The sequence below is a fragment of the Eumetopias jubatus genome, unplaced genomic scaffold (genome assembly GCF_037043125.1).
Source record: "Eumetopias jubatus isolate StellerSeaLion01/CBP00866 unplaced genomic scaffold, mEumJub1_p1.0 scaffold_13, whole genome shotgun sequence".
Taxonomy (NCBI): domain Eukaryota; kingdom Metazoa; phylum Chordata; class Mammalia; order Carnivora; family Otariidae; genus Eumetopias; species Eumetopias jubatus.
Genome location: NW_028274819.1, coordinates 15,680,514 through 15,708,210, shown reverse-complemented (window position 1 = coordinate 15,708,210; position 27,697 = coordinate 15,680,514). Strand labels below are relative to the sequence as shown.

At 41.4% G+C, this 27,697-nt stretch overlaps 1 protein-coding gene across 8 annotated transcripts in view; it reads right to left on the bottom strand.

Annotated features, from left to right (window-relative positions):
- Nucleotides 1-27,697, bottom strand: part of CELF1 (CUGBP Elav-like family member 1) — a 77,227-nt gene that overhangs the window by 27,969 nt on the left and 21,561 nt on the right. For 3 of the 8 annotated variants that reach the window (XM_028111129.2, XM_088017924.1, XM_088017925.1), the window contains exons 2-4: nt 10,835-10,874; nt 6,846-6,917; nt 5,396-5,547 (exon numbers count right to left, since the gene is read on the bottom strand). The exons of 2 other annotated variants lie outside the window; for them this stretch is intronic. In XM_028111129.2, the coding sequence (XP_027966930.1) occupies nt 5,396-5,466 (71 nt within the window). In that variant the 5' untranslated portion in view covers nt 5,467-5,547; nt 6,846-6,917; nt 10,835-10,874. The remainder of the gene's footprint in view (nt 1-5,395; nt 5,548-6,845; nt 6,918-10,834; nt 10,875-27,697) is intronic. 3 more of the 8 variants (XM_028111130.2, XM_028111131.2, XM_028111134.2) reach the window with 3 other exon arrangements.

Here is a 27,697-nt window from a genome sequence, read left to right as displayed (position 1 = left end):
TCTTGTGCTCTCTCTCTCCAATAAATAAAATACAATCTTTAAAAAAAAAAAAAAGAAAAGAATCTGGAACTGGTTAACAGAAATAGGCAGTGGTCAAGTCAGAAGTGGGAGAGTTGCAACTAGAGATAGCATAAGTTGACAAGATAAAAGGGCAGTGGCAAGAGATAACAAGAGGTCATCCTACGACACAGATGAAGGTTGAAAACATGATGCCAAGTGAAAGAAGCCAACCGCCAAAGGCTACACACTGTGTGATTTCATTTATGTAAAATTTCCAGAACAGATCAATCTATAAAAACAGAAAGCAGGTTAGCAGGTGCCTACGAATGGGAACTGGGGGTGGGGAGGATGCCTGCTACGGGACAAGATCTCTTCCTGGGGTGATAAAAGTGTCCTGGAATTAGACAGTGGTGACAAGCTGCACAACTTTGTGGATACAGTAAAAGTCACTGAACTGTGCACTTTTAAAAGGGTACATTTTGGGGCTCCTGGGTGGCTCAGTTGTTCCCTCTCTCACTGTGTCTCTGTCAAATAAATACAATCTTTAAATAACTAAATAAATAAAGGGTAAATTTGGTTGTGTGAATTACATCTTAATTTGAGAGAGAGACCTATACAGAGCAAGAGGAGAAAACAGGCTGGAAGGACCGTGGCAAGGCAAAGCTGTGCTGCACCCACAGTTGTGAGGTGAGTGAAAAGCAGAAGTGGCAGCACATGCAGAGAGAGCAGAACATGTGTCCAGGGCCAGAAAGATGGGAGTTTCCAGGTCTTCCGGCTGTGGAGTTCCTGATTACATTACAGTCTCGTCCATGTGTGTCCTTACAAGAAAACCCTTTAATATATCAATATATGCTAGCTCGACTGAGTAGCTGTTCCTTGCAGCCAAACAGGCTGGCAAATACTGCCTTTATATCTGCTTAAAAATCATTTCCTTGGGGGGAACGAAATGGGTAGAGGGGATTAAGTAAGTACAAATTTCTAGTTACAAAATAAGTAAGTCATGGGGTTGCAGCATGGGAATATAGTAAATACAACTATTAACTCTTCAGGGCACCTGGATGGCTCAGTTGGTTAAGCGTCTGCCTTCAGCCCAAGTCATGATCCCAGGGTCCTGGGATTGAGCCCCACATGGGGCTCCCTGCTCAGTGGGGAGCCTGCTTCTCCCTCTCCCTCTGCCGCTCCCCCTGCTTGTGCTCTGTCAAATGAATAAATAAAATCTAAAAAAACAAAAAAACAAACTATTAACTCTTCAAGGTGACGGACAGTAATTAGACTTATTGTCATGACCATTTCACAACAATACAAATGTCAAAAACTGTGCTGCACACCTGAAACTAGTATGTCAATTGTACTTCAATACATTTTAAAAAATCATTTCCAAAACCTTTCATTACTCATTTTTTTCTCTCACCCCTTCTCACTACCTGTTGACCTCCACTTGTTCATTACATAAACAGAAAAATTTCAGATACTTACCAATCCTTCCAACTCCCCAAGGGGCATAAATATTTGCTGCTTCCCGATCTCCAGCCACCCACCCACCCCTATCAGGTCCCTCTCTGTGCTGTGGAAACTGGCACAGAAGAACATGAGAATAGAAAGGACCCAGAAACACTGGCCTGAATTACTTACCAGCTGTTCTCTAGTGCAAACCAGACAAAATGCATGTACGCTGGAAGGAAGAACTTCCATTTGGATAAAGGGAAATCTTCCTGTTAGTTGGGGTGTTAGGTACTAGAAAAGGCTAGTAATAAAGGTTTTTAAATCACCTTTCAGGCTAGCGATCTGCTTGTGAAGGTTTTCAGCCTTTTCTGAGGAAGGGAGGTAACATCTGGAGACTTTAGTTCAGTAACTACCTTTAATTATAAAAAAAAAAAAACAACAAACCTCACAGGGCTTATCATTCATTCAGCTGTACTTCCCAAGTTCCTACTATGTGCAAGATACCACACACTATAGGGGGCTATAGAAGGGGACTGAGCAACACTGCCCTGAAGGCAATGACACTGAACAATTGGAAGGACACAACTATAATGCCCTACAAATATTTTCACAGATATATAAAAGTTCTGTGAAAGAAAGTGGCTAGGATAGGTTTTTTTATTTGGGGGAGGAGGGCAGGGGTTTAAGGTGAATGGACAGAGGAGCTGGAAACACTGCTGTATAGCATGGAATGATGAGGGCATGGTAAGAACTCAGGAAAAAGAGATCAGAGGAGAGTGAGACAGACAGCATTAGAAAGGTAGAAAAGGACCTGAGAAAGCGAGGGGAGAGTACACAAACATTTTAAAAGATTAGAAAAAAGAGAGAAAACATTAGAAAATCAATGAGAATAAACAGACAGGTTGGAGAGACCCAGTGAAGAGCTTTTCATGTGATACTGACAGGCTTGGACTTTATTCCAAGATTTTTAAACAAGGAAGTGATCAGATTTATCTTTTAAAAGACACCTGTCAGGGGTGCCTGGGTGGCTCAGTTGTTTAGCGTCTGCCTTCAGCTCAGGTCATGATCCCAGGGTCCTGGGATAGAGCCTCATATTGGGCTCCCTGCTTATTGGGGAGCCGACTTCTCCCTCTTCCTCTACCGGCTGCTGCTCCCCCTGCTTGTGCTCTCTGTCAAATAAATAAAAATCTTAAGAAAAAAATAAAAAAATAAAAGATACCTGGCAATAATACAGAGGATGAAATAAAATGGGAAAATATGGAGATTTCCATACAAACTAGCTCCCAAGATTAGGGCTCAGTCTCAGGCAATGCTGAAAAATTTGGGGGCAGGACTCATAGAACTTGGGAGATCCCTTGATGAAAAAGAGGAAAAGGGAAGAAGTTACTGATCACTCTTGGGTTCTAGTAGAGACAATCTGGGAAAGTGTTTTTGCATGGGAAGTTCAGGGGACATTTGGGTGATTAAATACTGAGATCTGAGAATCAGAGAAGTACATTGGTACCCCCTTAAGCCAAGGGAAAGCCAAGAGAAAAGGGCCTGAGCTACACCTCCTGAACAACACCCAGCTCCTAGGATATAAGCAAAGTAAGAGGAACCAGGGAAGCTGAAGAGTGGTCAGAGCAGAATCAAGGACATTGTTAAAAATAAGAAAAGAAACAGGCACCTGGGTGACTCAGTTGGTTAAGGGACTGCCTTCGGCTCAGGTCATGATCCTGGAGTCCCAGGATGAGTCCAGCATCAGGCTCCCTGCTCAGCAGGGAGTCTGCTTCTCCCTCTCACCCTCCCCCCCCTCATGCTCTATCATTCTCTCTCAATAAATAAATAAAAATCTTAAAAAAAAAAAAATAAGACTAGGAACTACAGTTCAGGTCCCCTGACCCTTCCACGCCTCCACCAGCCATTCTTCTCTTCTTTGTTGTAAAGAAATTTTGAAAAAGATACATTGCTCAATTATATTCCCAGGCAAAATCACTTGAGAGAGAAAACCAGTGATATCAAGTCTCCTGCTAATGAGTTAAAAGAAGAGCTGAGAATCCAACAAAAAAGTGGCAAACACATCATCAAGAACTTAACTCTGTGGTGTTTTGGCATATAATACCCATGGGAGTGGGCCCGAGGACTTGCAATAATGAGAGGAGCTGATGGGTACCTGGCTCAATGACACCTGAGACAACCTGGTCTAGGGGTAAAAAATAAAAAGAGGGTATCATTAAACTTGGTTTTAGGTCCAAGGCTGACACCAACTGTCCCCAGGCAAGTCAGCTATAGCCTCTCTCAACTGGGTTTCTCATCTGTAAAACAGGGGCAATAGCCTGTGACCAATTAACTTCCTGAAGCTTTTATAGGATGGAGGACTAAACAAATGCAAACGCACTAGGGAAGAAATGATGCGATGGTGTCCCATCACCTCTAACAGAATGAGCTGCATTCAGTCCATTAGCTCTCCAACTTTAGTGTGCATGAAAACCCCATGGGACATTGCTAAAATACAGATTCTGGGGTCCTGTTCTAAGCATAAGACTATCTGGGCATGGGTCCAGGGATCAGCACTTTTACATTCCAGGTAACTTTCCTGCAGTGATCTGTGATCCAGATTTCATGGGATACTGAACTAGTCTAACCTCATGAAAGATGAGAAATCAGGCTGAGGAAAAATGCTGTATCTACGGGCCAAATAAAGGCAGTGGCAAAGCATGGAGAGAAACTGTTACAATGAAAGACAATATGAGCCACAAAGTCCTCTTTCTAAGGAGATATATCTAGTACATGGGAGTCCTTCTATTATGTATTAAGTCTTTACGGTGGCATTCAGTGTGATTTCACTTGTTATCTACAGCTAAAATAAAATTTTAGCAGTAAAGAACTTGCATAAAAAGACACATCTAAATTACCATTATTTTTGGATACTACAGAGAAGGCATAGCGTCCATTTCAAAGGAGCAAGCCAGCTAACTTTGAGATCCCCCAAACCATTCCACAGAGCACTGTTTAGAATATGCTATTATCCACACCTGTTACATGTAATCCCAAGGGTAAACTGATTTCCAATGGAGGCCCTGATCTCAAGGCCTTACACTACCACCTGTTATCTAGGGACTATTCTAGCATTTAATATTCTTGGCTTTGAATAACCTAAGGCTCATCTGCTTGAGGTTTCAAGATACTCTGAAGCCTGGTTAAAGTAACTGAAATCAGGAGTCAGAAATGTGTTCTTCTCTACCAAGTGCAGAATTCAGGTTCCCTGAAGCTACAGCTCAGGGCCAGGTTAGCAATTTAGCTGCGTACAATGGCAGCGTCACTTCCTGAACAGTACTGCACACTGATTAGATTTCTCATTCCTCTGTTGAAAATTTGGGCAAACTGCCCATCAAGATTGATCCAGTTTTGCTTTTTTGGGGGGGGGGGTCAATCTGACATCCCTGAAATCATGTATTGTGTTGTATTTTCAATTAGACTGGGAAAAAAATCAGAGCCCAGGGTTACAGTTTAGATACCAATACAGCATTCTGCATACAACACTAAATACACTCTAGTAACCAGTCTCCTCTGTGATCTAAGAATTTCACATACATAACTTCCCAAAAGATTATTTGAAATTGCATACCCAATGCAAAGCAGTAAAGCTAAGGTTAAAAAAAAAAATACCTTGGAATCTATCATATGGGAAAACACTACAGCTTGAAGGATTGGAGCCAACACACTTGAGTTGATGTTGCTGCTCATATATCAAATACACCCTTCTGTAGAGAACTTAGTTACAGCCCCAAGGAAATCAGCAGTGATGAGACAGAATCAGACTACAATAGAAAATAATAATAGTGTGGACTTTGGCTTCCTCACCCAATTTTTTCTTCCCTCTCTTAGGGAAAGGGACCAGTTTCATCAAATAACAAAGAAAATAGCCCAGTTCCTCTGCTTATGATAAAAATTAGACGACAAAAATACTTACACAGGACTGGAATTCAAAGAGCAATGATCCACCATCATTTCTGGAAGGAAATCCAACTTAAACGCAGCCATCACCTCACTCTCCCCTTCAGAAGCCAATGATATTAACTTGCTGCACTTGTCTGATCCACAAATACACACAGCTTTAGCTTCCTGGGCCCCACAAAAAACACAAAGTGGAAAGAGGAGCTCAGGGAAACCAGCAGTAAGTGCCACAGAAACAGGCAGGACTGGGGAGGGGAAGGGGAGTACTGGATTAAAAGGGGGATGTGAGCATGTGAAGGGAGGCTCAGCCCGGCACACAATGAAAGTGCTGATGCGCCAGGCTGGGTTTGTGTGATTTTCCCTGGCGAAGCAGTACTAAGTGCACTGTCAGATAAATACAGTGTCAGATCCATGAAGATAGCAGTGGCTAACAGAGCAGAAGAAACACAAACTTGTTTCACATCCTCCAAACTCCTTTCTGCGAATCTGGTTTTGAGGGGCCCCAAAGCCTAAAAACTACCTAAAGCAAAAAAACAAACAAACAAACAAACAAAAAAAGAACAAAACTCAAAAACCAAAAATGAAAACAGCTTAAGGAAAAAAAAAAGAAAGCTCACCTCATGTGGTCTGAAAATGTTTCTGGAAAGGAAAACTGGGTTGTTGGCCTTGGTTTAAACTTAGTTACCATGTGCCAAAGACAGCAATGAGCACAGTGCTGGGTCCAAACTAACCTCAGCATAGTCACATAAGGAATGGTTCAGACCGTCAGAAGCAGGCCAGAGGCCAGCTGGCTGAAGAACTGGTCACCAAAAACTTAAGGGCTCATATACGAACTACTACCTGCACTGGACCAACCCCAACTTCTTGATGGTGTGCTGAGAGCAAATGTGCTCCCTAATGGTTCCTCATCAGAGTGAAGGACTTTTTAAAAATTCCTGATTCAGTGACTTTCATTAGGTGGGACAGGCAAAACTTTACTCTGAATCTTATTTTACCAGAAAATTTAAAAAGCAAAAATAAAAATGGAATAGTAATATTCTGCCTTTTGATAGAATACTAGGAAACAATGTCTTTTCTGTTGTTCGACCTTTCTAGAGAAACAAAAACCACCAGAGTGATGATAATGAGAAAGAAGCGGGGCCCACTAGGAGCAAACACTCAAACATGTAAGGGAAGGACAGAGGAATGTAAACTAAGTCTCTTCGTTCTCCATCCTCCTTTAAACTGATGCTAAAACCAAGATTAATGAACACACACATAAAAATTCTATTATGGGTGAGCAGTAGAAATGGATATACTTAGCAGTCAAGGCAGATGTGGTGCTCCCGTTCTCAATTTAGCTTCCCATCCTCCAAACAACAAATGGTGGCATTTCAATATTTAGGCAGTGACTCTAAAACTATATCTCTGAAGGCTCCCAAATTGCGCAGGCCTTCTTTCCATTTTTATCATTAGGATCGCCTTACCTCAAAGATTTCACTTCACTCAAGCTCAGTTCACAACACAGGGAATTTTGAAAAAAGGAAGTTATGTTCAGCCTGTAAAGAGGTAAACAAATGAACTCCTAAACGTATAGCGTTACTTAAAAACAAAAATAATGAAAGGCAACATGTCATTGCATAGGGCTAAGTGTTGTAGCCTGGCTAACAGTGCCTGACCCCCATCTGCATCTGACCATGGAAGGTAGAAAGTGTGTCTCCTAATAAACAGGCATAACCATCCGAAAGTTAGAACTACAACAACAGCTAACCGCTTTTCTATTTTGTCAGAGACCCTGGCTCCTTTGACCTACTACTTTGGAGAGAGAAGTTGCAGGAGATCTTTTCCACCTACTAAAGGGGGACGCTAAACCAGGCTGCAGTGAGAGGAGACTGCAACGAGCACACAGAGCACACAGTTCATCAAGTGCTGACTGCCAGGCAGGCAGAAGACAGTAACCCTAGCTGGGACTGGTTAAGTTACTGGTTAGTTCTGACCTAGCTTCTTCTATGTACCCTGGAGCTGATCACATGCCTCTTCCTATAGAAAGCTATCAGGACCAAGGAGTAACTTTGTGAGGCCGGTCAACAACTAAATTAGGGTTGTTTGGGTTTTTTTTTAGTTCAAGGGTTCCTTTAAAAAGGAATCAACAATAAGGAATCTCACTGGTTATTGTTATGCTTTCACTATTCACTAAAAATATATCTAGTTCTATCCCCATTTTAATCAGAATCACATGTATAACGAAAGTATTTAATGTGGAAGACTTTACTGAGCAGCCAGGCACTGCTCAGTGCATGGAAGGATGTGCACTCCTTACAGTAATTTTTACCAAGCCAAAGGTTGAAAAGCACTGGTTTTAGAGTAATGTTTTAAAATCCATTTTATGATTTATAAGACAAGACTGCTTTAAAAACTTAAAAGATGGAAATGTTATCACATGAAGGAGGGCGCTTCTCTTTAGGCAGGTCACAAGAGTCATCTCAGTATAATTAAATTCAACATGCTTGTGGGAAAAGAAAGCATGGAAATTAATCACAAGTCACAATTTTAGAGAAAGATTAAAAAGTCAAGTGATGATAAAAACAATTATTCAAATACAAAAATGCAGATGTTAAGGGAAAATTAAAAAGTAGAATTAGCAGTTACTCACAGAAAACTGCCCATAGGTTGTTTTTTAAATTTCTTAATCAGAAACACATTCCAGGCTTTTCCCACAAAGGATGCATTAAAAGTAAAGACATGGCAGGAAAGCTTATAACCAAGGGTCCACTGCAAGAGGTTTTAATTTTCCCTCACTCCCTTTTTACTGTCTGTCCTCTCACTATAAATTTACATACATGGTTTCCTTTTCTTTCCCTGATGGTCTGTGTTAGTTTTCTTTGCCTTGAATATTCTCTACTTCTTTTCTAAGGGCAACAATTCAAAAGCCCAATGATGTGAGGGTAGGGGCAATCAGCCTGCTGTAACATTAAGAACCAAAATCATTAAAACTGATTGGTAGATAAGGGAAACCCTCTAAAGAACAGCACACATGGCATTCAGAACATCAGAATGGAATAAACAGTTTAAAAACTGGATTAGGAGAGAGAAATGCTAGAAATCACAGCAGTTGTTTTGTCAAAAGAGTGAAAGAGCAAAGAAAAGCATAGTTGAGCACAAAGGCCCAGGTAGCACATGCAAACGTCAGGCTGTCTATCTTGACTGATAGAACCAGGGAGTTCAATGACAAGTGAAAGGATTTTATACTTCTACCCCAATAATCTAAATGAGTTTTAAAGGGCAAAATGTGACGTCTGGTTATATGAGCATAAAGAAAATCAGAGCCTACTGCCAAATTATAAAAGAGAACCTATGTCATTAAAAACCACCAACAGTCTATATAAGGAAAAGTGTAATAATCTAGGGAAAACTCATGACATCTCAGACAGTTAAATGGATTAGATATTTCCCCCCCAAAGCTTCTAGCAGTTAGGTGACAGAAGGGATGTAGAAAAGAAGCTACTGATACTACTTGAAAATAGGGGCCCCTGGCTGGCTCAGCTGTTGAGCATCTGCCTTCGGCTCAGGTCATGGTCCCAGGGTCCTGGGATAGAGCCCCGCATCAGGCTTCCTGCTCAGTGGGAAGCCTACTTCTCCCTCTCCCATTCCCCCTGCTTGTGTTCCCTCTCTCTGGCTGTGTCTCTTTCAAATAAATAAATAAAATCTTAAAAAAAAAAAAAAAGAAAAGAAAGAAAGAAAGAAAGAAAGAAAGAAAAAGAAAGAAAAAGAAAGAAAAGAAAAAAGGAAAGAAAGAAAGAAAGAGAAAGAAAAAAAAAGAAAAGAAAAGAAAGAAAGAAAGAAAAAAAAATAACCAACCAGACTAACTTAAAATTTTAGCTTAAAACCTTTATGGGCGGGGTACCTGGGTGGCTCAGTCTTTTAAGCATCTGCCTTCGCCTCAGGTCATGATCCCGGGCTCCCTGCTCGGCGGGGAAGCCTGCTTCTCCCTCTCCCACTCCCCTTGCTTGTGTTCCCTCCCTCCCTGTGTCTCTCTCTGTCAAATAAATAAATAAAATCTTTAAAACAAAAACAAAAACCTTTATGGGCTTGAATTTCACCTCAAAAATTAAGTACTTATGGGGCACCTGGGTGGCTCAGTGAAGATTAAGCGTCTCATTCTTTCTTGCTTTCTGCTAAGGTCATTATCTCCAAGTCCTGGGATCAGCCACATAGGGCTCTGCATTCAGCATGGAGTCTACTTGAGATTCTCTCTCCCTCTCCCCCTATTCTCCGCAGCCCCTCCGCAACTGCTCATATTCTCTCTCTAAAATAAATAAATCTTTTTTAAAGATTTTTTTTAATTTTCTATTTTAAATCTACAACTGACATGAGACAAAAAGCACCAAGTTTAGGGGCGCCTGGGTGGCTCAGTCGTTAAGCGTCTGCCTTCGGCTCAGGTCATGATCCCAGGGTGCTGGGGTCCTGGGATCCAGCCCTGCATCGGGCTCCCTACTCAGCAGGAAGCCTGCTTCTCCCTCTCCCACTCCCCCTGCTTGTGTTCCTGCTCCCGCTAGTTCTCTCAAATAAATAAAATCTTAAAAAAAAAAAAAAGCACCAAGTTTAGTTACTGTTGTATTCAAACTGGTTCGACTATAAAATTATCATTTATGGTACACTGAGAGAATATGACAACGCTGAAGGTAGGAAACCTATCACTTTTTTGAAACCTAAAAAGTTTTCCACTTCCTCCTCCTGTATCCTTAATCACTACTACCTCCTCCCCCAATCACTGTCAAAGATAAGGACTGGCGGAAAGACATTCTTCTGTGTTTAGTGCTGTCAGCAAAAGTATAAACTCAGAGCCTCCCTTGGACTTTCTGAAACTAACTCTGACCTAATAAACTGTCCTGTCAAATGGTGACCACCCTTCAAATCAGGTCATATTTTCAGATCCCAAAATGGTTTTGGAACTTAAGTGTAATTCTTAGTTGGTAACAATATACTATGTAAGTTTAAACTTTAAGCTCCAGTGCCGATTAAAAAATCAGTACGTTGAACAAATTCTGGTTCCAGGAGGGTAACGTTTGTGTGGAATCCACTAAGTTCTGTCCTCATCGTTGTTCTAGTTTACGCAGGGTCTTTCAGGCACAAAATAGAATGGGGAAAGAAAGTTAGCTGGGTAGCTGCTGTGTGTACAGTACTTGCTACGCACGCGCGCACACAGGCGCGCGCGCTCTCTCTCTCTCTCTCGAACCAGGCAGCAGCTAATTCAAGTGGGAGATAAGCCTGCCTTGGGAAACAGCTAAGGAGAAAGAGTTGAGAAAGAGCAAGAAAATATTTCTAGCTTCCTAGGAACAGGAAATTACATCCCACAATGTAGGAAAAAAGCCATCACCTTTCTGAATGCAATGTTTTCAAATCTGCACAACAGGCCTCATGCAAGAAGGTTAAAGAGATGACCAGAGAGCACACTCATCCAGCAGTTAGCCCATACCTGTGGCTTTACACCTCCCTTTCTGGACTATGTCTTCACTCTAAAAAACCAAGGAAAGAAAAATAAGTGGGCCATGACTATACTTCTAATAATTCCAGATATGTAGCTTCTTTTCCTAAGAAAAGCCCCCTTTTGTCACCATGTCCGAGAATTAAAACAAAAAACAACAAAAAAACCCAAAAACCTCCTCCCTCTCCCATTTTTAAAGTACACAATACCTTAAAATATCAATTGCATTTAACATCTCAAAGTTAACTTAAAAACACCATCATTGTAAAAGATGGGGAAATAAAAATACTAAAAGACTTCACACAGGCTTGTCCCCAAATGTCACAACAAATAGCAAAACAATGATTACAACTTATGAGGCTGAATTTCAGTACATTTAGGTCACCAAAAAAATCATTTTTAGCATCTGCTTTTGGATGAGAAACTACAATAGAGCTAAAGGCCTTATAATTCTTTTAGCAATCAAGGATCATGTTATTAATGTGAAAAGACCACGCTATTTCACCAAAGCAACCTTCCTGAATAGGTAGGTGCCAGGCATAAAACTCTTCAAAGACAACCAAGTTCCTGCCTGTGTAAATGCATCTCCAGTGGCCCTAGGGCGGTGGTGAACCACTGAAACAAACAAAAAAAAATCCAGAAGATGGGGAAGTTAATTGAAGCTAAAAGCAAACAGAGGAACCACAAAACCAATTTGTTTTATTTTTAAACATTATCGAACAATCTTGCAAGTAAAGATTGATTCTATAAAGCTGCCCAAATTCCTTCAAACTTTCTTCTATACCCCCTGCCAGATGGACTTCTGTTTGGCCCTGGCCTAAAGACAAAGAACTGCTGGAAGTCATCAAGGATGAAGTCTACTTTGGAAAATAAGAATTCTGAAAGACAAAGCCAGAACCAGAACTATGAGACACTGCACTCTACCTACCCTTCCTAAGACAAAGATGTTTCTTGCTTGACACAAAATAGGTGCTTACGTACTTGACTTTTCATATGGATCTAATTGGTTTCCAATTTTGTTAATGAAGTAGTGATGCTTCCAATCATTTTAAGGCAAAACAAAATAATTTCTAAAAGGATTTACTTGCAGCTGCCTACATCACCAAAAGTTATTAAGAGGAAAGGAACTTATATTTACTAAGTTCAAAATACCTCACTTAAACCTGTATCAACAACATTTAAAGTGGGGACTACTCTAAGGAATTAGATGTTAAAATAATCTGTATAAGGGATTCTAACCCCAGAGCCCATGGTCGGTCTCTCTTGAGACATGTGACCATGACCTAGGAGGTACAAACTTTTACTGAGACAGTGTGTTGAGAGGGCTCTGGAATAGTGGCTACACCTTGGAGGGTAGAGAGCAAGTTAAATTTCTGTTCATTTTATTCTGGAAGATGTAAAGGACAAAGAAAAGACCAGAGTCATGTTTCCCAAAATGTCATATGAAACGTGCATGGAACAGTTGAGAAACACTGCTGTTGTGTGAAGCTCTGAGACCAGACTGCATGCTAGCTGTGAGCATGGGAGCAAAAGAGAGGCCTGGGATTAAGAAGGGCCAATGTACAGAAGAGTGAAGGACACATATCTAGGTCCCAGAGAACACAGCAGCCCTAAAGGGGCTAAGGAAGACCCTAATTGCCTAGCCAAGAGAAAGAGAAAAATGAATTCTTTAAAAAAAAAAAAAAACCAAACACATAAGTAGGATATTAATCACCCTACTCCTAAGTCACCAAAGACTTTTTTTTTTTAAGATTTTATTTATTTATTTGACAGAGAGAGACAGTGAGAGCAGGAACACAAGCAGGGGGAGTAGGAGAGGGAGAAGCAGGCTTCCCACTGAGCAGGGAGCCCGATGCGGGACTCGATCCCAGGACCCCGGGATCATGACCTGAGCCGAAGGCAGACGCTTAACGACTGAGCCACCCAGGCGCCCGTCACCAAAGACTTTTTAAAGGAAAATTCAGACACACACAAAAAAGGATTAGCACTGTCTTCCACACAGACCCTTGTCACTTGAAGGACAGTGGGAAGCTTAATACACAAGAAGGTATTTTCTTTAAAAGCTTTGCCTTCCCACTTTTGCTTTTCCTACTGTTGCCTAGTCTGTAAGAAAACATGCTTTGGGGAGAGAGGAAAACTGAATGGAAACTAAAAGCTTTAGGTTTGCTTTTCACATCTTTCATTTCTGTGGGGAACCAAACAAAATGCATGCACTCTCTGAGGAAACCTGGACCACATTTGTCTTGTACTTCCTTGGAGCTCCACAGAAGTCTGTTTCTGTTAACATTATCTCTACCTTTCTCAGTCAGCATAAGGGGAGGTATAAAGGCAGTTCCAAAGAGAGGTGAAAAAATTTAAGGGGGAGGGATGCCTGGGTGTTTCAGTTAAGCATCTGCCTTCAGCTCAGGTCATAATCCCAAGGTCCTGGGATGGAGTCCCACCTTGGGCTCCTTGCTCAGCAGGGAGCCTGCTTCTCCCTCTGCCTGTCACTCCCCCTGCTTGTGCACTCACACGCTCTCTCTCAAGAAACAGAGAGTTAAGGGGGAAAAGGTGTACCGAAAGTGGGGCTGGGGGGCTGCACAAGACAAGAGAAGGATGAGGGCAAGCTAACGCTGACAAAAACAGGCAGTATAAATCTACTTGTGAAACATTAACATGTTCAAAATAGGACCTCCTATCGAGTTTGAAAATTGTACTTAGCAAGTCAGTGGTACAGGGTACTCTAAAAGGCAAACTACCTATCCCACAATTTCCCCCAAGGAAAGATAAATAATCAGGAAAGAATTTATATTTGGTTTTGGAATATATCTTGGACTTTATATGATCTTGACATGCTTCAAAGATGCAACAGCTGAGGCACCTGGCAGGCCCAGTCAGTAGACCATGCGACTCTTGATTTCAGGGTTGTGAGTTTGAGCCTCCACATTGGGTGTAGAAATTACTTTAAAAAAAAAAAAAAAAAAGATGCAAGAGCAAATGAACAGCATTACCCCTCTGATACAAAAGCACTCACATCTCCTATACACTTTCCTTAGAATAGGCAAGATAATGAACCTTTTTTTATTTCTCAGAGTTTTCTGTTGGCCTACAGAGCCTGTATGTTGAGTGAATGACAAAACACTATCCTTCCCAGAAAGATGACCACTGACTCACTCACCATCAGCAACTCTTACAAAGTATGCACTGAATCACAAACTCTAGATACAGGGGCTGGTCGCAGGCACAGTAATGCTCAATGACCTACATTAAGGCCTGAACTCATGACCTTGGCCTCATTAGTCCGACTCACCAATTCTTACTAACAATTGTTAGTAAATGCCCTCAACACTTTGAAAAACTTTTTTCATATAAGGCAGGAAGCTAATGAAGAACTCAACAGATATCCAGATCAGAGACTTTAAAAAAAAATTTTTTTTTAAGATTTTATTTATTTATTTGACAGAGAGAGACACAGCGAGAGGGGACACAAGCAGGGGGAGTGGCAGAGGGAGAAGCAGGCTTCCCGCTGAGCAAGGAGCCCGATGCGGGGCTCGATCCCAGGACTCTGGGATCATGACCTGAGCCGAAGGCAGACGCTTAATGACTGAGCAACCCAGGCACCCAGAGACTTTCAAAATTTTTTAGTTTAGTTTTGTTTTTTTTTTAAAGATTTTTATTTATTTATTTGAGAGAGAGAGAGAATGAGAGATAGCAAGCACGAGAGGGAAGAGGGTCAGAGGGAGAAGCAGACTCCCTGCTGAGCAGGAAGCCCGATGTGGGACTCGATCCCGGGACTCCAGGATCATGACCTGAGCTGAAGGCAGTCGCTTAACCAACTGAGCCACCCAGGCGCCCTCAAAATGTTTTTAAAGACAGAAGTGTTTCTCCCCTAAACATAAAAGTGAAGCTGATGTTCAGGTTGAAGACAGAAAAGGGCAAGGCAGGCCCCACCTTTTGCCTTTCCTGCACTCAGGGTAACCCCAGGTCTCCTGGGAGAAATGAAAATAGACCTGGAAAATTCAAAACAGTGCTCGCTTCAGCAGCACATATACTAAAATTGGAATAATTCAAAACAACAGATAATTCACCAATTTTATATCCAGCTTTGAGATGAGTAAGTTTTTTGAACAGATTTTTCTATATTTAGAATCTAATAGGTTACCAAAAATCAAGGAATTTCCAATGCCATTAATGGTAATAAATGTGTGCTTGCTTGAGTTGATAGAATATAGTATTTAAAATTTATAAACCTTGGAGTGCCTGACTGGCTCAGTTGGTAGAGCATGCAACTCTTGATCTCTGGGTCATGAGATGAAGCTCCACTATTGGCGCAGAGCTTACTTTAAAAAACAAAACTGTAAACCTTATCACCTGGAAGTAGGGAGATATGTCCAAACATTTACAAAGTAGCAATAATTTTTTTTTTAAAGATTTTATTTATTTATTTGAGAGCGAGAGAATGAGAGATAGAAAGCACGAGAGGGAGGAGGGTCAGAGGGAGAAGCAGACTCCCTGCTGAGCAGGGAGCCCGATGTGGGACTCGATCCCAGGACTCCAGGATCATGACCTGAGCCAAAGGCAGTCGCTCAACCAACTGAGCCACCCAGGTGCCCAAAGTAGCAATAATTTTAAGAGCTCACATTTTCGGAACACTTACTCTATGCCATGTGGTGTTTTGGGTGCTTTACATTTAATCCTCATACCTGACCTATCTCCATTTACAATTGAGAGAAGACACAAATGAAGTAACTCTCAAGATCACATGAATCCAGACAATGAAGAAGTTGGAATATATAGTCAGGCAGTTCGACTCTTGGGTGAAAAGGTGACTCAGATTAAAGAAGATCATGCACACAAACCACAGAAAAGACTGTTTAAATATGGAGGACCATAAAGTTGACTCTGACCATTTTTCTAAGGCAAATCTAAGTAGGTAAATACCCAAAGTTTTAACCGTCACAAGAGAAATATGGTTAAGGTAGTGAAAACCTCCTGCCATTAATGAGTAGATGTGTGACCTGAGCAAGTTCATCAATATCTCCAAGTGTCAGCTTCCTCATCTGTAAAATTAGAGAACTTAACTACCTACCTCCAAAGGAACCAAATGGATGCCCAGAATACAACACCAAGTCACTGTACAAATTTCTAAATAGAAGAGGAAAGAAACAATAGAAATTACTTAGGAAAATTGTCCTCTTTTAAAAAAATGTTACCTTTTAGACTGCTTTGCAATACTCTCGCTTCTTTTTCCTATTATATGACGAATTCAATAAAAAGTTTGGGATTAGTGCACTGGGAAACTCTATGTCCTCTCACCCACATATCCTAGAAAGCCGAGTAACCAGATAAAAAGATCAAAAGGGAAGCTTTCCTGGCTAGCCCAGCTCATTACGATGCAAAACTCCACCAGGGCCTCGTGCTAGGATCCAATAGAGTTTGCATAGTACTCCAATCTCCCCAAATCTCCCCACCTTCCTTAGGAATCTGTAGCAGGGAAACAATTGCCACCAGGTTCTCATCCAGGGTCCTGGGAACATACATGACAACTAACTGTAGGTAGAGTCTAATGTTAAATGAAATAAATTGTGTGAGAACATTAAGACAAACTGGTGGACCCTAGTCTGAATGACTATAGAGAAACTAAACTGTTAACTGTTTCCCTGTCTGTAACTCTGAGGTGGTTAGGTGGATTAAAGAGATACACTGAAGCACACAGTAAATTCCCTGCTTGTCACTCATTCCCAGAGCAGCTCCTTCCACTGTAATTTTGCTCCATGTTGAACAGTCCAGGTCCTGCACTACATCAGGCTTAGTTCTGACCTAAGGGATAAAACTTAACACTTTCTCTATAGGGTCTACAAAAATCTTTTTTTCCCCCTCGTGACACCTGTTTTGTGGCTACCATTTCCATGATTCAGGCTTAGGTGTGGGGTTTCTGACTCTACTGACGGAGTTATCAATGTGTGCTCCTTTTCCTGACCCTAGTAGAGAAATTTATAAACATCTCAATCTCAACTCCTTCTCCAACGGCCAGTATGCACTCTAGTGGTAATAACTTTTTTCCAGCTTTAAAATATTGTGGTCAGGGGCACCTGGGTGGCTCAGTCAGTTGTGTGCCTTCGGCTTAGGTCATGATTCCACGGTCCTGGGATGGAGTCCCACATCGGGCTCCCTGATCAGCGGGGAGTCTGCTTCTCCTTCTGCCTGCCACTCCCTCGCTTGTGTGCGTGCACGCACTCTCTCTGGCAAATAAATAAAATCTTTAAAAAAAAAATTGTGGTCAAAAACACATACATAAAAGTTATCATCTCAACTCACTTTTGGGTGTACAGTTCAGTATTATTGTGCAACGTAACAACAATTTTAAAAACTTTCCTTTTTCATCAAGATTCTTAAGCTGGGGAGCACAACTAGCTGGTTCAGTTGGGAGATCGTGCGACTCTTGATCTCAGGGTTATAAGCTGGAGCCCCATGTTGGATGCAGAGATTACTTAAAAAAAAAAAAGATTCTTAATCTTGGACCCTCACAGCTCTTCAAAGTCATGGGCTTTGGGGAAGAAGGAGTAGGTCTATGAACACTGTGATATTTTTTTGCTAAACTGCGTGTAGATGGACACATGAGGTTTCCTGAAGAGAGAATCCACAGCATTCACCAGATTCTCTTAAGGAGCTCATGATTACTGTTAGAATGTTCCCTTCTGACTCTCCTTGCTTCGAGGTAACAAAAGAGTATGTTAGACAAAGACCAGATCTGATACCATTTGCATGCCCTTGAGTCACTTTTCTCTGGGCCTCAGTTTCCTGATCTATAAAACTATAAGATGGTACTAGATTAATCCAGACTATCACTAAATCATCTAAAAGCTTAATTCTATTTTCTCTGATTTCAAACAGTTCTAGTTCTAGTTCAGTCCCTGCCACATGAGATACACCTGGGAGAAACTATTGTGTAAATCTCACTTCTAAATTTTTGTTAATGAAATAGATTTCAAATGCTACCATTTTGAGAACAAGTAACGAGTCCTTCCTTCTCTTTTCTATTTATTTATCTTCAGGATACCCGGAATAAAGATGACACATATTAGGGGTGCCTGGGTGGCTCAGTTGGTTAAGCGTCTGCCTTCGGCTCAGGTCATGATCCCAGGGTCCTGGGATCGAGTCTTGCATTGGGTTCCTTGCTCTGCGGGGGGCCTGCTTCTCCTTCTCCCTCTGCCTGCTGCTGCCCCTGCTCGTGCTCTCTCTCTCTCACAAATAAATCTTTTTTTTTTTAAGATTTTATTTATTCATTTGAAACAGAGAGATACAGAGAGAGAGAGAGCACGAGCAGGGGGAGGCAGAGGGAGAGGGAGAAGCAGACTCCCTGCTGAGCTGGGAGCCCAATGTGGGGCTCGATCCCAGGACCCCGGGATTATGACCTGAGCCGAAGGAAGATGCTTAACCATCTGAGCCACCTAGGTGCCCCTAAATAAATAAAATCTTAAAAAAAAAAAAAAAAAGGTTACAGGTATGAGACCTTCAACTGTTGAAATTCGTTCCCTAGCTTATCTGCTCTAATTTGTAAATTTTACACTAACATTTTTTTTTTTAAGATTTTATTTATTTATTTGACAGAGAGAGACACAGCGAGAGAGGGAACACAAGCAGGGGGAGTGGGAGAGGGAGAAACAGGCTTCCCACTGAGCAGGGAGCCCGATGTGGGGCTCAATCCCAAGACCCTATCCCAGGAGCCTGGGATCATGACCTGAGCCAAAGGTGAAGAGTCGCTTAATGACTGAGCCACCCAGGCGCCCGTACACTAACATATTCTTAATGAGATATCTACACATAAATATTTGCACTTTTTAGTAAAAAGTCCTTTTTTTCCCTTTAAATTGTGGCATTTGGGTAAAAACAACATTGTAAGCAGTCTTTTACAGAAGTAATATTTAATATTTATTCCCCCTTAACTTTTCCACTTCTATTAAAATTTTTTATCTATTTATTCATTTTTACATAAAACCACATTTTGGTTCATTCCCTACCAGGCTTTTTTCTATGCACACATACTCAAATACACACAATTATTATCAAATTACAGATCGTACTGTATATACTATTGCATAACATACCTTTCTCACTTAACAATTATAAACATTTTCTTGTGAACAGCCCGTTAAGCATCAAGAGTCACAACTGGCCTGAAGACTAACTTTGCCAACAGCATCCTTACCTTTATGTCATAACCAATTAATATAAAACCTATTTCATAAAGCCACATAATAGTAAATCCCCTGAAACTGCTCAAAAAAAAAAAAAAAGTAGTATACTAAAGCTGAATGGGGATGGGTGAGTTGGGCTATGGGTTCTTCCTTTCCCTGATCTGCCATCTCTGGGTGCCTGGGTGGCGCAGCTGGTTAAGTGTCCTACTCTTGGTTTCGGCTCAGGTTGTGGTCTCAGGGTCGTCACATTGGGTACAGAGTCCGCTTGGGATTCTCTCTCCCTCTGCCCCTCCCCAAAATAGAGGGGCACCTGCGTGGCTTAGTCAGTTAAGCGTCTTGACCCTTGGTTTCAGGCTTAGGTCTTGAGGCTCAGGTCGTGATCTCCCTGGATCAAGATCTCCTAGGATCGGGTGCCTGGGTGGCTCAGTTGGTTAAGCGACTGCTTTCGGCTCAGGTCATGATCCTGGGGTCCCGGGATCGAGTCCCACATCGGGCTCCCTGCTCAGCAGGGAGTCTGCTTCTCCCTCTGACCTTCCTCCATCTCATGCTCTCTCTCTACCATTCTCTCTCTCAATAAATAAATAAAAATCTTTAAAAAAAAAAAAAAAAAAAAGATCTCCTAGGATCAAGCCCCGTGCTGGGCTCCACACTCTCAGCAGGGAGTCTGCTTCTCGCCCTCTGCCCCTCCCCCCACTCATGTGCTCATCGCTCACTCCCTAATATAAATCTTTAAAAAAATAAAATAAACCTTAAAAAAAAATCCTGATCTGGCATCTTATCTCCTGTTTAGCTATCTTTCCATATCTTTCTAAATAAGAGGCATCCCATTTTGGAGGTGGTCAGGTGAGGCATACAGGGAAGGCAAAATACATTTTTAATTTTTTATTTTTAAAGATTTTATTTATTTGACAGAGATATAGAGCCAGAGAGCACAAGAGGAGGGAATGGCAGAGGGAGAGGGAGAAGGAGGCTCTGCACTGAGCAGGGAGCCCAACGCAGGAGCTGATCCCAGGACTCTGGGATCATGACCTGAGCAGAAGGCAGACGCTTAACCATCTGAGCCACCCAGGCGCCCCTACAAAATACATTTTTAAAAATCTCTGTTCCTGGGGCATCTGGGTGGCTCAGTCAGTTAAATGTCTGACTCTTGGTGTCAGCTCAGGTCTTGGTCTCAGAGCCGTGAGTTAAAGCCCTACACTGGGGCTCTGCACTGGGTGTGGAGCCCACTACAAAATAAATAAATAAATAAAATAAATTAAAAAAAAATCTGTTCCTACATCATTCCAAAATGTCTATACCCTCAAAGTAATTCTCAAATCCCCATTAAGTATTCCCCTTCTCTTCCCCATACAGCTCTCTACTGGGGGGTGGAGTGGGGTGCAGGAATCTCACTCTGCCTTTAGCTCCTCCTGTTTCCTTGGCAGCGCTGTCAGCGCTGGGCAACAAACTGCTGGATGTAGCAGGAGCAATTTACATATGGTAGCCAAGCTAGCAGGCAGCTTTCTTCAGGCAGAACTGCTAACTCTTCTATGTATCTTTCTAGTTTGATCCCGATGTTCCAGGCATATCAATGTTAAATATTTGCCTAGTGGCTTCTACCTTCAAAGACACAGGGAACCATGCACACAGAAGTGAGAGGCAGCAAAAATTCCCCCTTGTGTGGAGAAGTAGGGGCTCTACAGACACAGATGGAGGGAGCCTAACTACAAGGACTGAGACCCTGGACAAAGCACCTAAACCAAATACAACAGTTCAGTCCTTCTACTTTCCCATAATATTCATGTATCACTTGCTCAAATCTGGCATATTCTAAGACCACCAGTTCCGCCTTAGTTTCCCTGCCCTGCCATAAGGCCAAATCTGTCTCATCTAGTGAGTCACTACTGCTCCTCTCTCCAAATGCATTTTGATTTCAGCCCACTTGTGCAGCTCATCAGGGCTGCACCATATGTTAGTTCCATGTAGGCAGAATGTGACTAATTTTTTTCTAAAACACTGTCAGAGTTACTTTTTAAATTACCTTACAATCTTGATGTCTCTAAAGGCTCATTTCTATAATGCATAACCTTCTGGAAATGACTTTATAATTATTTTTCCGAGCACTCAGAGATTCAGGATTTTCACTCCCATTTTTCAGACAAGGGAAATAAAGTGAAGAGAACGGATTAAGTGACCCAAGTTCCACCACCAGCCAGTGAGGCTTGTACTTTCTGGAGTTACAGCACTCTACTTAGTAAAATAAGTCAGTTTGTAAAATGCCCTTTTTTTGGGGGGGGGGGTTCAGAATATTACTTTGCTTTTATTTTCTGAGGTGATTATTAAACTTCAGATATCACAACTACTTGCAACTAATTCTGATGACTAAATGGTCTCATGATATCCATCCGAGTTGTTTTAAGAGAGGGCTGGATGAACCACAGACCACTAATGTTTTTCTAATTGGTAGAGATCATAAACAGGTGAAACTAACATTCTGAGAGTAAGAGAAATATTGGACTTCCCTACTCTGAGCAATCTGCCTCTTCTCCAACAATAATGATTGCTGGATTTGATAACTAAACTTATCTCAAGAAGGTTTCTTAAACTTTCCATTTCAGGTCATACATGTTCATTCAAGTAACTGGGGTGGTAGTCTGACTATCATTGCATTAAGAACTTTCTATCCACTAATAACATTCTTCAGTGGATAATATCATCGCAAAATTTAAAAAAGGATCTCAAGTATTTTATCAATATTGAAAACATCACATGCTCTTTGAATCCAACTATTCCAATTTTAGAAATATAGCCTTTAAATACACTTGTATCTGATGTACACAAAGTATGCAAAGGGGCATTAATGAGAACATTGTTTATAATAGGAAAAACTGGAAACATATACATGTCCATCAGTTAGGGGCTGGTTAAATAAACTATACTATAGCACTGTGATGGAATGCTGCAGCTATTAAAGAGACTAAGGCAATTCCAATACACTACACTAAGGACTGGTCAAGAAGATTATATGGTAAGAAAGGAATTATACCTGGCTTGTATAGGAACAAAACAGGTCTGGAAAGATAAAGAAGAAACTGTTAACAAGGTTGCAGAAGTGGAATACTGGCTGAATTGTTCGAATATGGGTGTTACCTATTCTAAAAAAAAACTTGAAACCATGAGGGACAAAGAAAAATCCCAACTCATGCTTTATTCCAAAACAAGCACTCTGTTTTGCATTGTTTCCTGCTCTGCCTGAAACTTCTGTGTGGAAACAGCCATTGTCCAGGTGAAGCAGTATCCACACCACATGTGAGTTGGTTGGGTAAGGACCTTACACCATCTGAAAATTATCCCAGCAACTCAACTGATGTTCACACAGCTTGGACTGCAAACCTTATGGCTGGCCTATTTACAAAGTTTGGAGCTATTTTCAATCACTCAGCTGTATATCTGTGTGTACATTTTCTTCAATCAACCTTTCCTGCCAGGCAGAGTGCAACATTAGCTGGCTTCCAGTAAGGAAGGCAAGGGACAGGGTGAGATAATATGTCAAAACAAGTTCTATAAATACAGCTTTTGGCCTAGTATCTCAAAAAGGAATCAAAACAGCTTCAAGCTTAAATAGAAAAATCCTACAGTCCTGCAATATCTTACTTGAAGGCTCTAAAGAACAGAAGAGGCTAGGGATCTGGAATCTTGTTTCTCACACCATATCTTGTCTCTCTCTCCCTAATCTCTGAGGGAGGTTAAGATCGAATTGCAGGTATCATTCCAAGTCAGCCTCTTCCCTTATCTTACCCCCACACTACCCAACACATGAATATCATTTCACTGAGCTCACTCCACCTCTTAGGCAGACATACCCAGTACACACGACATACAACAGCCCCTCCACAGCACCTCGCATCTAACTTCTATCATCTCCAAAACCCTTGACCAAGCAGCCAAGAACCCTGCCTGTACCATCTGCCCCAACCTCACCCCAAACACAGGGTCACTCAAGCAGGATGCTTCCATATGGTCTTGTCTCAGGAAGTTTATCCCATTCTGTTGAATAGCAGGAAACTTTATTTAATCTTTCTGTTCTTAATATCATAATCCTACAAAACAACTTTTCTGTGGAGATGCTTTCTGAGATGGTTAGGTTATATGCCAGAAAGAACAAAACTTATACCTTTGCTTCAGCCAATCATGGAGCATGTTTGGTTATGCTTGACTCACCCCAAAGAATACACAGCTTTAGGTGCAAATTCTAAATATCTCCTTAATACTGTCACTTTTTTAAAAAGTGACTTCAATTATCATCCTTTCATCACTCTTGAACTGTGCTCCTAAAAGTGTTCCTCACATTTAAATACCCATTTATATGATCTCCTTCACCTCCTTCAAATCACTACTTAAGGGGCGCCTGGGTGGCTGAGTCGTTAAGCGTCTGCCTTCAGCTCAGGTCATGATCCTGGAGTCCTGGGATCGAGCCCTGCATCGGGCTCCCTTGCTCAGTGGGGAGCCTGCTTCTCCCTCTCCCACTCCCCTGGCTTGTGTCCCCTCTCTCTCTGTCTCTCTGTCAAATAAATAAAATCTTTAAAAAAAAAAAAACAAACACTACTTAAAAAAAAAATCCCACTGTTCCACAAAATTAAACTTGTCAGTACTTTGATTTCATTTCTACAAAAACAAGCTCTTCATAAAATGGGAGCTCTATCAATCAAAAATCCATATAGAAAACATCCTCTAGGGGCGCCTGGGTGACTCAGTCGGTTAAGCAAGTGCCTTCAGCTCAGGTCATCTCGGGGTCCTGGGATCGAGCCCCACATCGGCCTCCCTGCTCAGTGGAGAGCCTGCTTCTCCCTCTGCCTGCCACTCCCCCTGCTTGTGTACCCTTGCTCTCTCCCTCTCTCAAATAAAGTCTTAAAAAAAAAAAATCTTCTATATATTCAGAACTAGAGAGGTCACAAAAAAGGTCCAATCCCTGTCCTTAATGAGTTTTTAAATCTTGTTCAGAAGACATGACTTACAAGAACAAGAAAAGAACAAGAACAAGAAGCACAGGACAGCATACATCCAAGGGAAAATCTGCCATCAATTTGAGAGAGACTAAAACATCTCAGGAGAGCTGATTCCTATTTCCCTAACTCAAATTTTCGTGCTATTCAATCACACTGTCTAGGAAAGAGTAATATTTTTGCTACCCTCAACTGAAATTATTCAGCCTACCAATAATTCTCCCATCATCATTCCTTTTGAACAGATCTCCCTGTTACCCTGTTACACTCACACAGATCACAGTTAATGGATGGGGCAAAACCTGCCAACTCCCCCCTTCTCATACTCCTCCTGTCAAGACATCTGATGATGAACAGTGCAGGTAACAAGAGTTAAAGAAGCTAAAGTTAATTCTGCTTGCAGTATCTTCAGTAAACAGGCAGGCACTAGCAGAGATAAAGTAGTAATTCTGGGGATACTCCATGAACTTGCTATTTGCCTTGCAGCTTTTTATCATCAATAAATGAGTTAGTTGACAGCGAGCCATAAAACCAAAGTCATAATCATTTTCATTAAGGAAATTCTAAAATTAAGGTGGGTCAGACTAATTTATAATTCAATAATCCCAAATATTCCATACATGTTAATAAAATTAACAGACAAGTATTTACTATAAACCTTATATCCTACACTGAGACACTGGAGTCACACCACCACTTTCTAATCCCAATTTTGCTGCTTACTAGCCAGGTAACTAGGGACAAATTGCTTAACTCTGTTATACCTGTTTCCTCACCTGGAAAATGGCTATATAACAGTATCTACCTTATAGGGTGTTTCTTAGAATTAAAGGATTTATATACATAAAACATTTAGAATAGTGCCTGGCACATATAAAGTGCTCAACAAATGTTTGCTATCATTAACAGAAACTAAAGTTCGTGCCTATGGTGAAAAAGGATGAGTTTTATCTTTACATAATAGAATACCTAAGATTCTACAGAAATATTTTTTATTAAAAGTGGGGTGTGTTGGAGTGCCTGGGTGGCTCAGTCAGTTAAGCGTCTGACTCTTGCTCACAGCTCAGGTCCTGATCTCAAGTTCGTGAGTTCAGGCCCCACATTGAGCTCCATGCCAGGTGTGGAGCCTACTTTAAAAAAAAAAAAAAAAAAGGTTGGGAGGAATAGATAAGAAAGCAATGACTGGCTGACCCATCTTCAACCTCCAACTAGGCCTGTTAGCAACCAGTGAGTATAACCTTCATTAGGAAATACTGAACCACTTGTTCTAAGAGCATTTATTTGTAAACATTTATTACCCCCATCATACCAAAAAAAAAAAATTGTGGAAGCTTTCAAAATGCATACAATGAAGAAAATATAAACTAATGAGAGCAGGGAAATTACATACATATATATTTTTTAAATGTCAAAAACAAAGGGAAAGCAGGAATTGAGATGTGCTAGCTAGTGTCCTTTACTGAGGCTAAGCTGTAAAATCAAAGAGCTGCCACTGATTTTAATCTCCAATGACAGCCCCTACAGAGGGTATCGTGATTCATAGTATAAATGGGAAAACATTAGTAGGATGGTAAAATGAGATGGGCACTAAGAGTTGCCAAGAAGGGGAGGGTGAAACCAATTTAAAGTCATACTCAACAGAATTTTAGAAAGTCATTAAGTATGCAAGACCCACCAGAGACTCAGCACCAGGTCTCAAACTCTAAACAAACACATACACCCAAAGCCAACAATGGACAAGTCACTGAAAAGATTCCTAAGTGATTCAAAGCCAGAATCTATCAGCAAATAGTCACACAAACTCTCCAACCATACCACACAGCCACAGGAAAAAGCTGCCTCAGGGAACTATGTTCCTCCAGCATTTAAAGCCCTTTTCTCTCTTCATCGGCCACAGCAACAAATATGTGCAGAGAACTGTCTCATCCTTACTCAGCTGACAAGTTCTATTCCCAACTCTGCATGCTTATGACTCATGGGGGGGGGGGGGGAGTAAAAAGAAAGTGTAAAACAAAGAAACAAACTTGAATTTAGACTGAAGCTGATCGAAAGTGAGGAATTCATTTCTGCCTAATTAGAATATCTCATAACAAACCAAGAAAATGATCCTTTAAAAATAGAGTAACAAACCCAATACTCTTTGAAAACAGCCTGAAATCTGTCTACATGTCACATCCCCTACTATTCCTTAAATAGACATGACACCAAAAAACATTACAAGCCCTCTGTAAGGCCAAACTTACCAAGCACTCTGAATCCGCACAACACAGCGTAGGACACTTGCTGCAAAGCCCAAAACAACAGGGCACTTCCCACAGTTCCTTTCCCAGCAAAGGGCCGAGTTAAGAGACTTAGCCCTTACTACACCCTCTTCCAAAAAGATGTGTACAAAATGATTTCTTAAGGAGGTGGAGGTGTGGGGCACCTGGGTGGCTCAGTTGGTTAAGCTCAGGTCATGATCCTGGAGTCCTGGGATTGAGTCCCGCATCGGGCTCCCTGCTCAGCAGGGCGTCTGCTTCTCCCTCTGACGCCCCCCCCCCCATGCTCTATCTCATTCTCTCTCTCAAATAAATAAATAAAAACTTAAAAAAAAAAAAAAAAGAGGTGGAGGTGTCTCAGTCTTTTCTACTCAAATTTTGTATCAGGAAATTTGTGTGCCAAACAAGGAATTCACTTCCACCCCTAAGAACTGATCTCTGTGACCAGTAAAAAAAAATAAGAAAAAAAAACACGATTTCTTTAAAAAGATAAGTTTCGAAGAGAACCCAAAGACCATTTCTGACCCTCTATTTACAAGTTTGGCTTTCCTCCCTAAAACATATTTTGTTAAATAATACAAATCTTGTCTCTTTGCCCCATCCCCAAGATTCTGAAACATTCTCTACAATTTATAACTGACAAAACAGAAAAGACGAACGATCACCTCCTTCACTTGAAAACCTCAGTCCTCCACAGAAATGTACACAGACAGACAGAGGGACGCACGTAAGAACACAAACTGCGAGCCCTGCTCAGGCCTGCGCCAGCATGGGTGCACAGGGCGGCCACACCGCCTCGCTAGTGGGCCGCTGGTGCTGTACAAATATAGAAAGCTGAGAAGTGGAACAGCAGCTTCAGCAGAACACATTCTGCTCCCTGCTCAGAGAGGGAGGAGCAGGGACCTGAACAGCTTTACCCATACATGGTTGCTGAAAGGGGGCCGTTAGGAAAAGCCCAATTATCTCACACACATGCATTCTGTTCACATGGTCCAGACAAAAACCAGAAACACACAGGCTGGTACTTGAAGAAGGGTTTGAGAGATTCTATTTCAGTCAAGGAACTTCCCAATAATCTCAGTCACTTACACCAAGAATCCCCCAGCCATGGGAACAGAAAAGACAGTGTGAAAACTTTACTAGGTCAGATTCTTACCAGATCAGCAGTAGCCGTGAGGCTTAATATATCATTTAAAGTATGAAATTGAACATGGGAAAAAAAAAGGTTATTCCCCATTTGTGTGAACAACCCTAACCTTCACTGGCCCTTTGCTGTTTTCAGAATCAAGATCTCATCCCAACTCTAAGACTATGTTTTGGGGTCTCCTGGGGAGGAGGGCAGCAGATGGTACAAGTTAAAATAAATTCTGATGTACTTTTTAAAAAAGATTTATTTATTTTAGAGGGGGGAGGAGCAGAGAGAGAGAATCTCAAGCA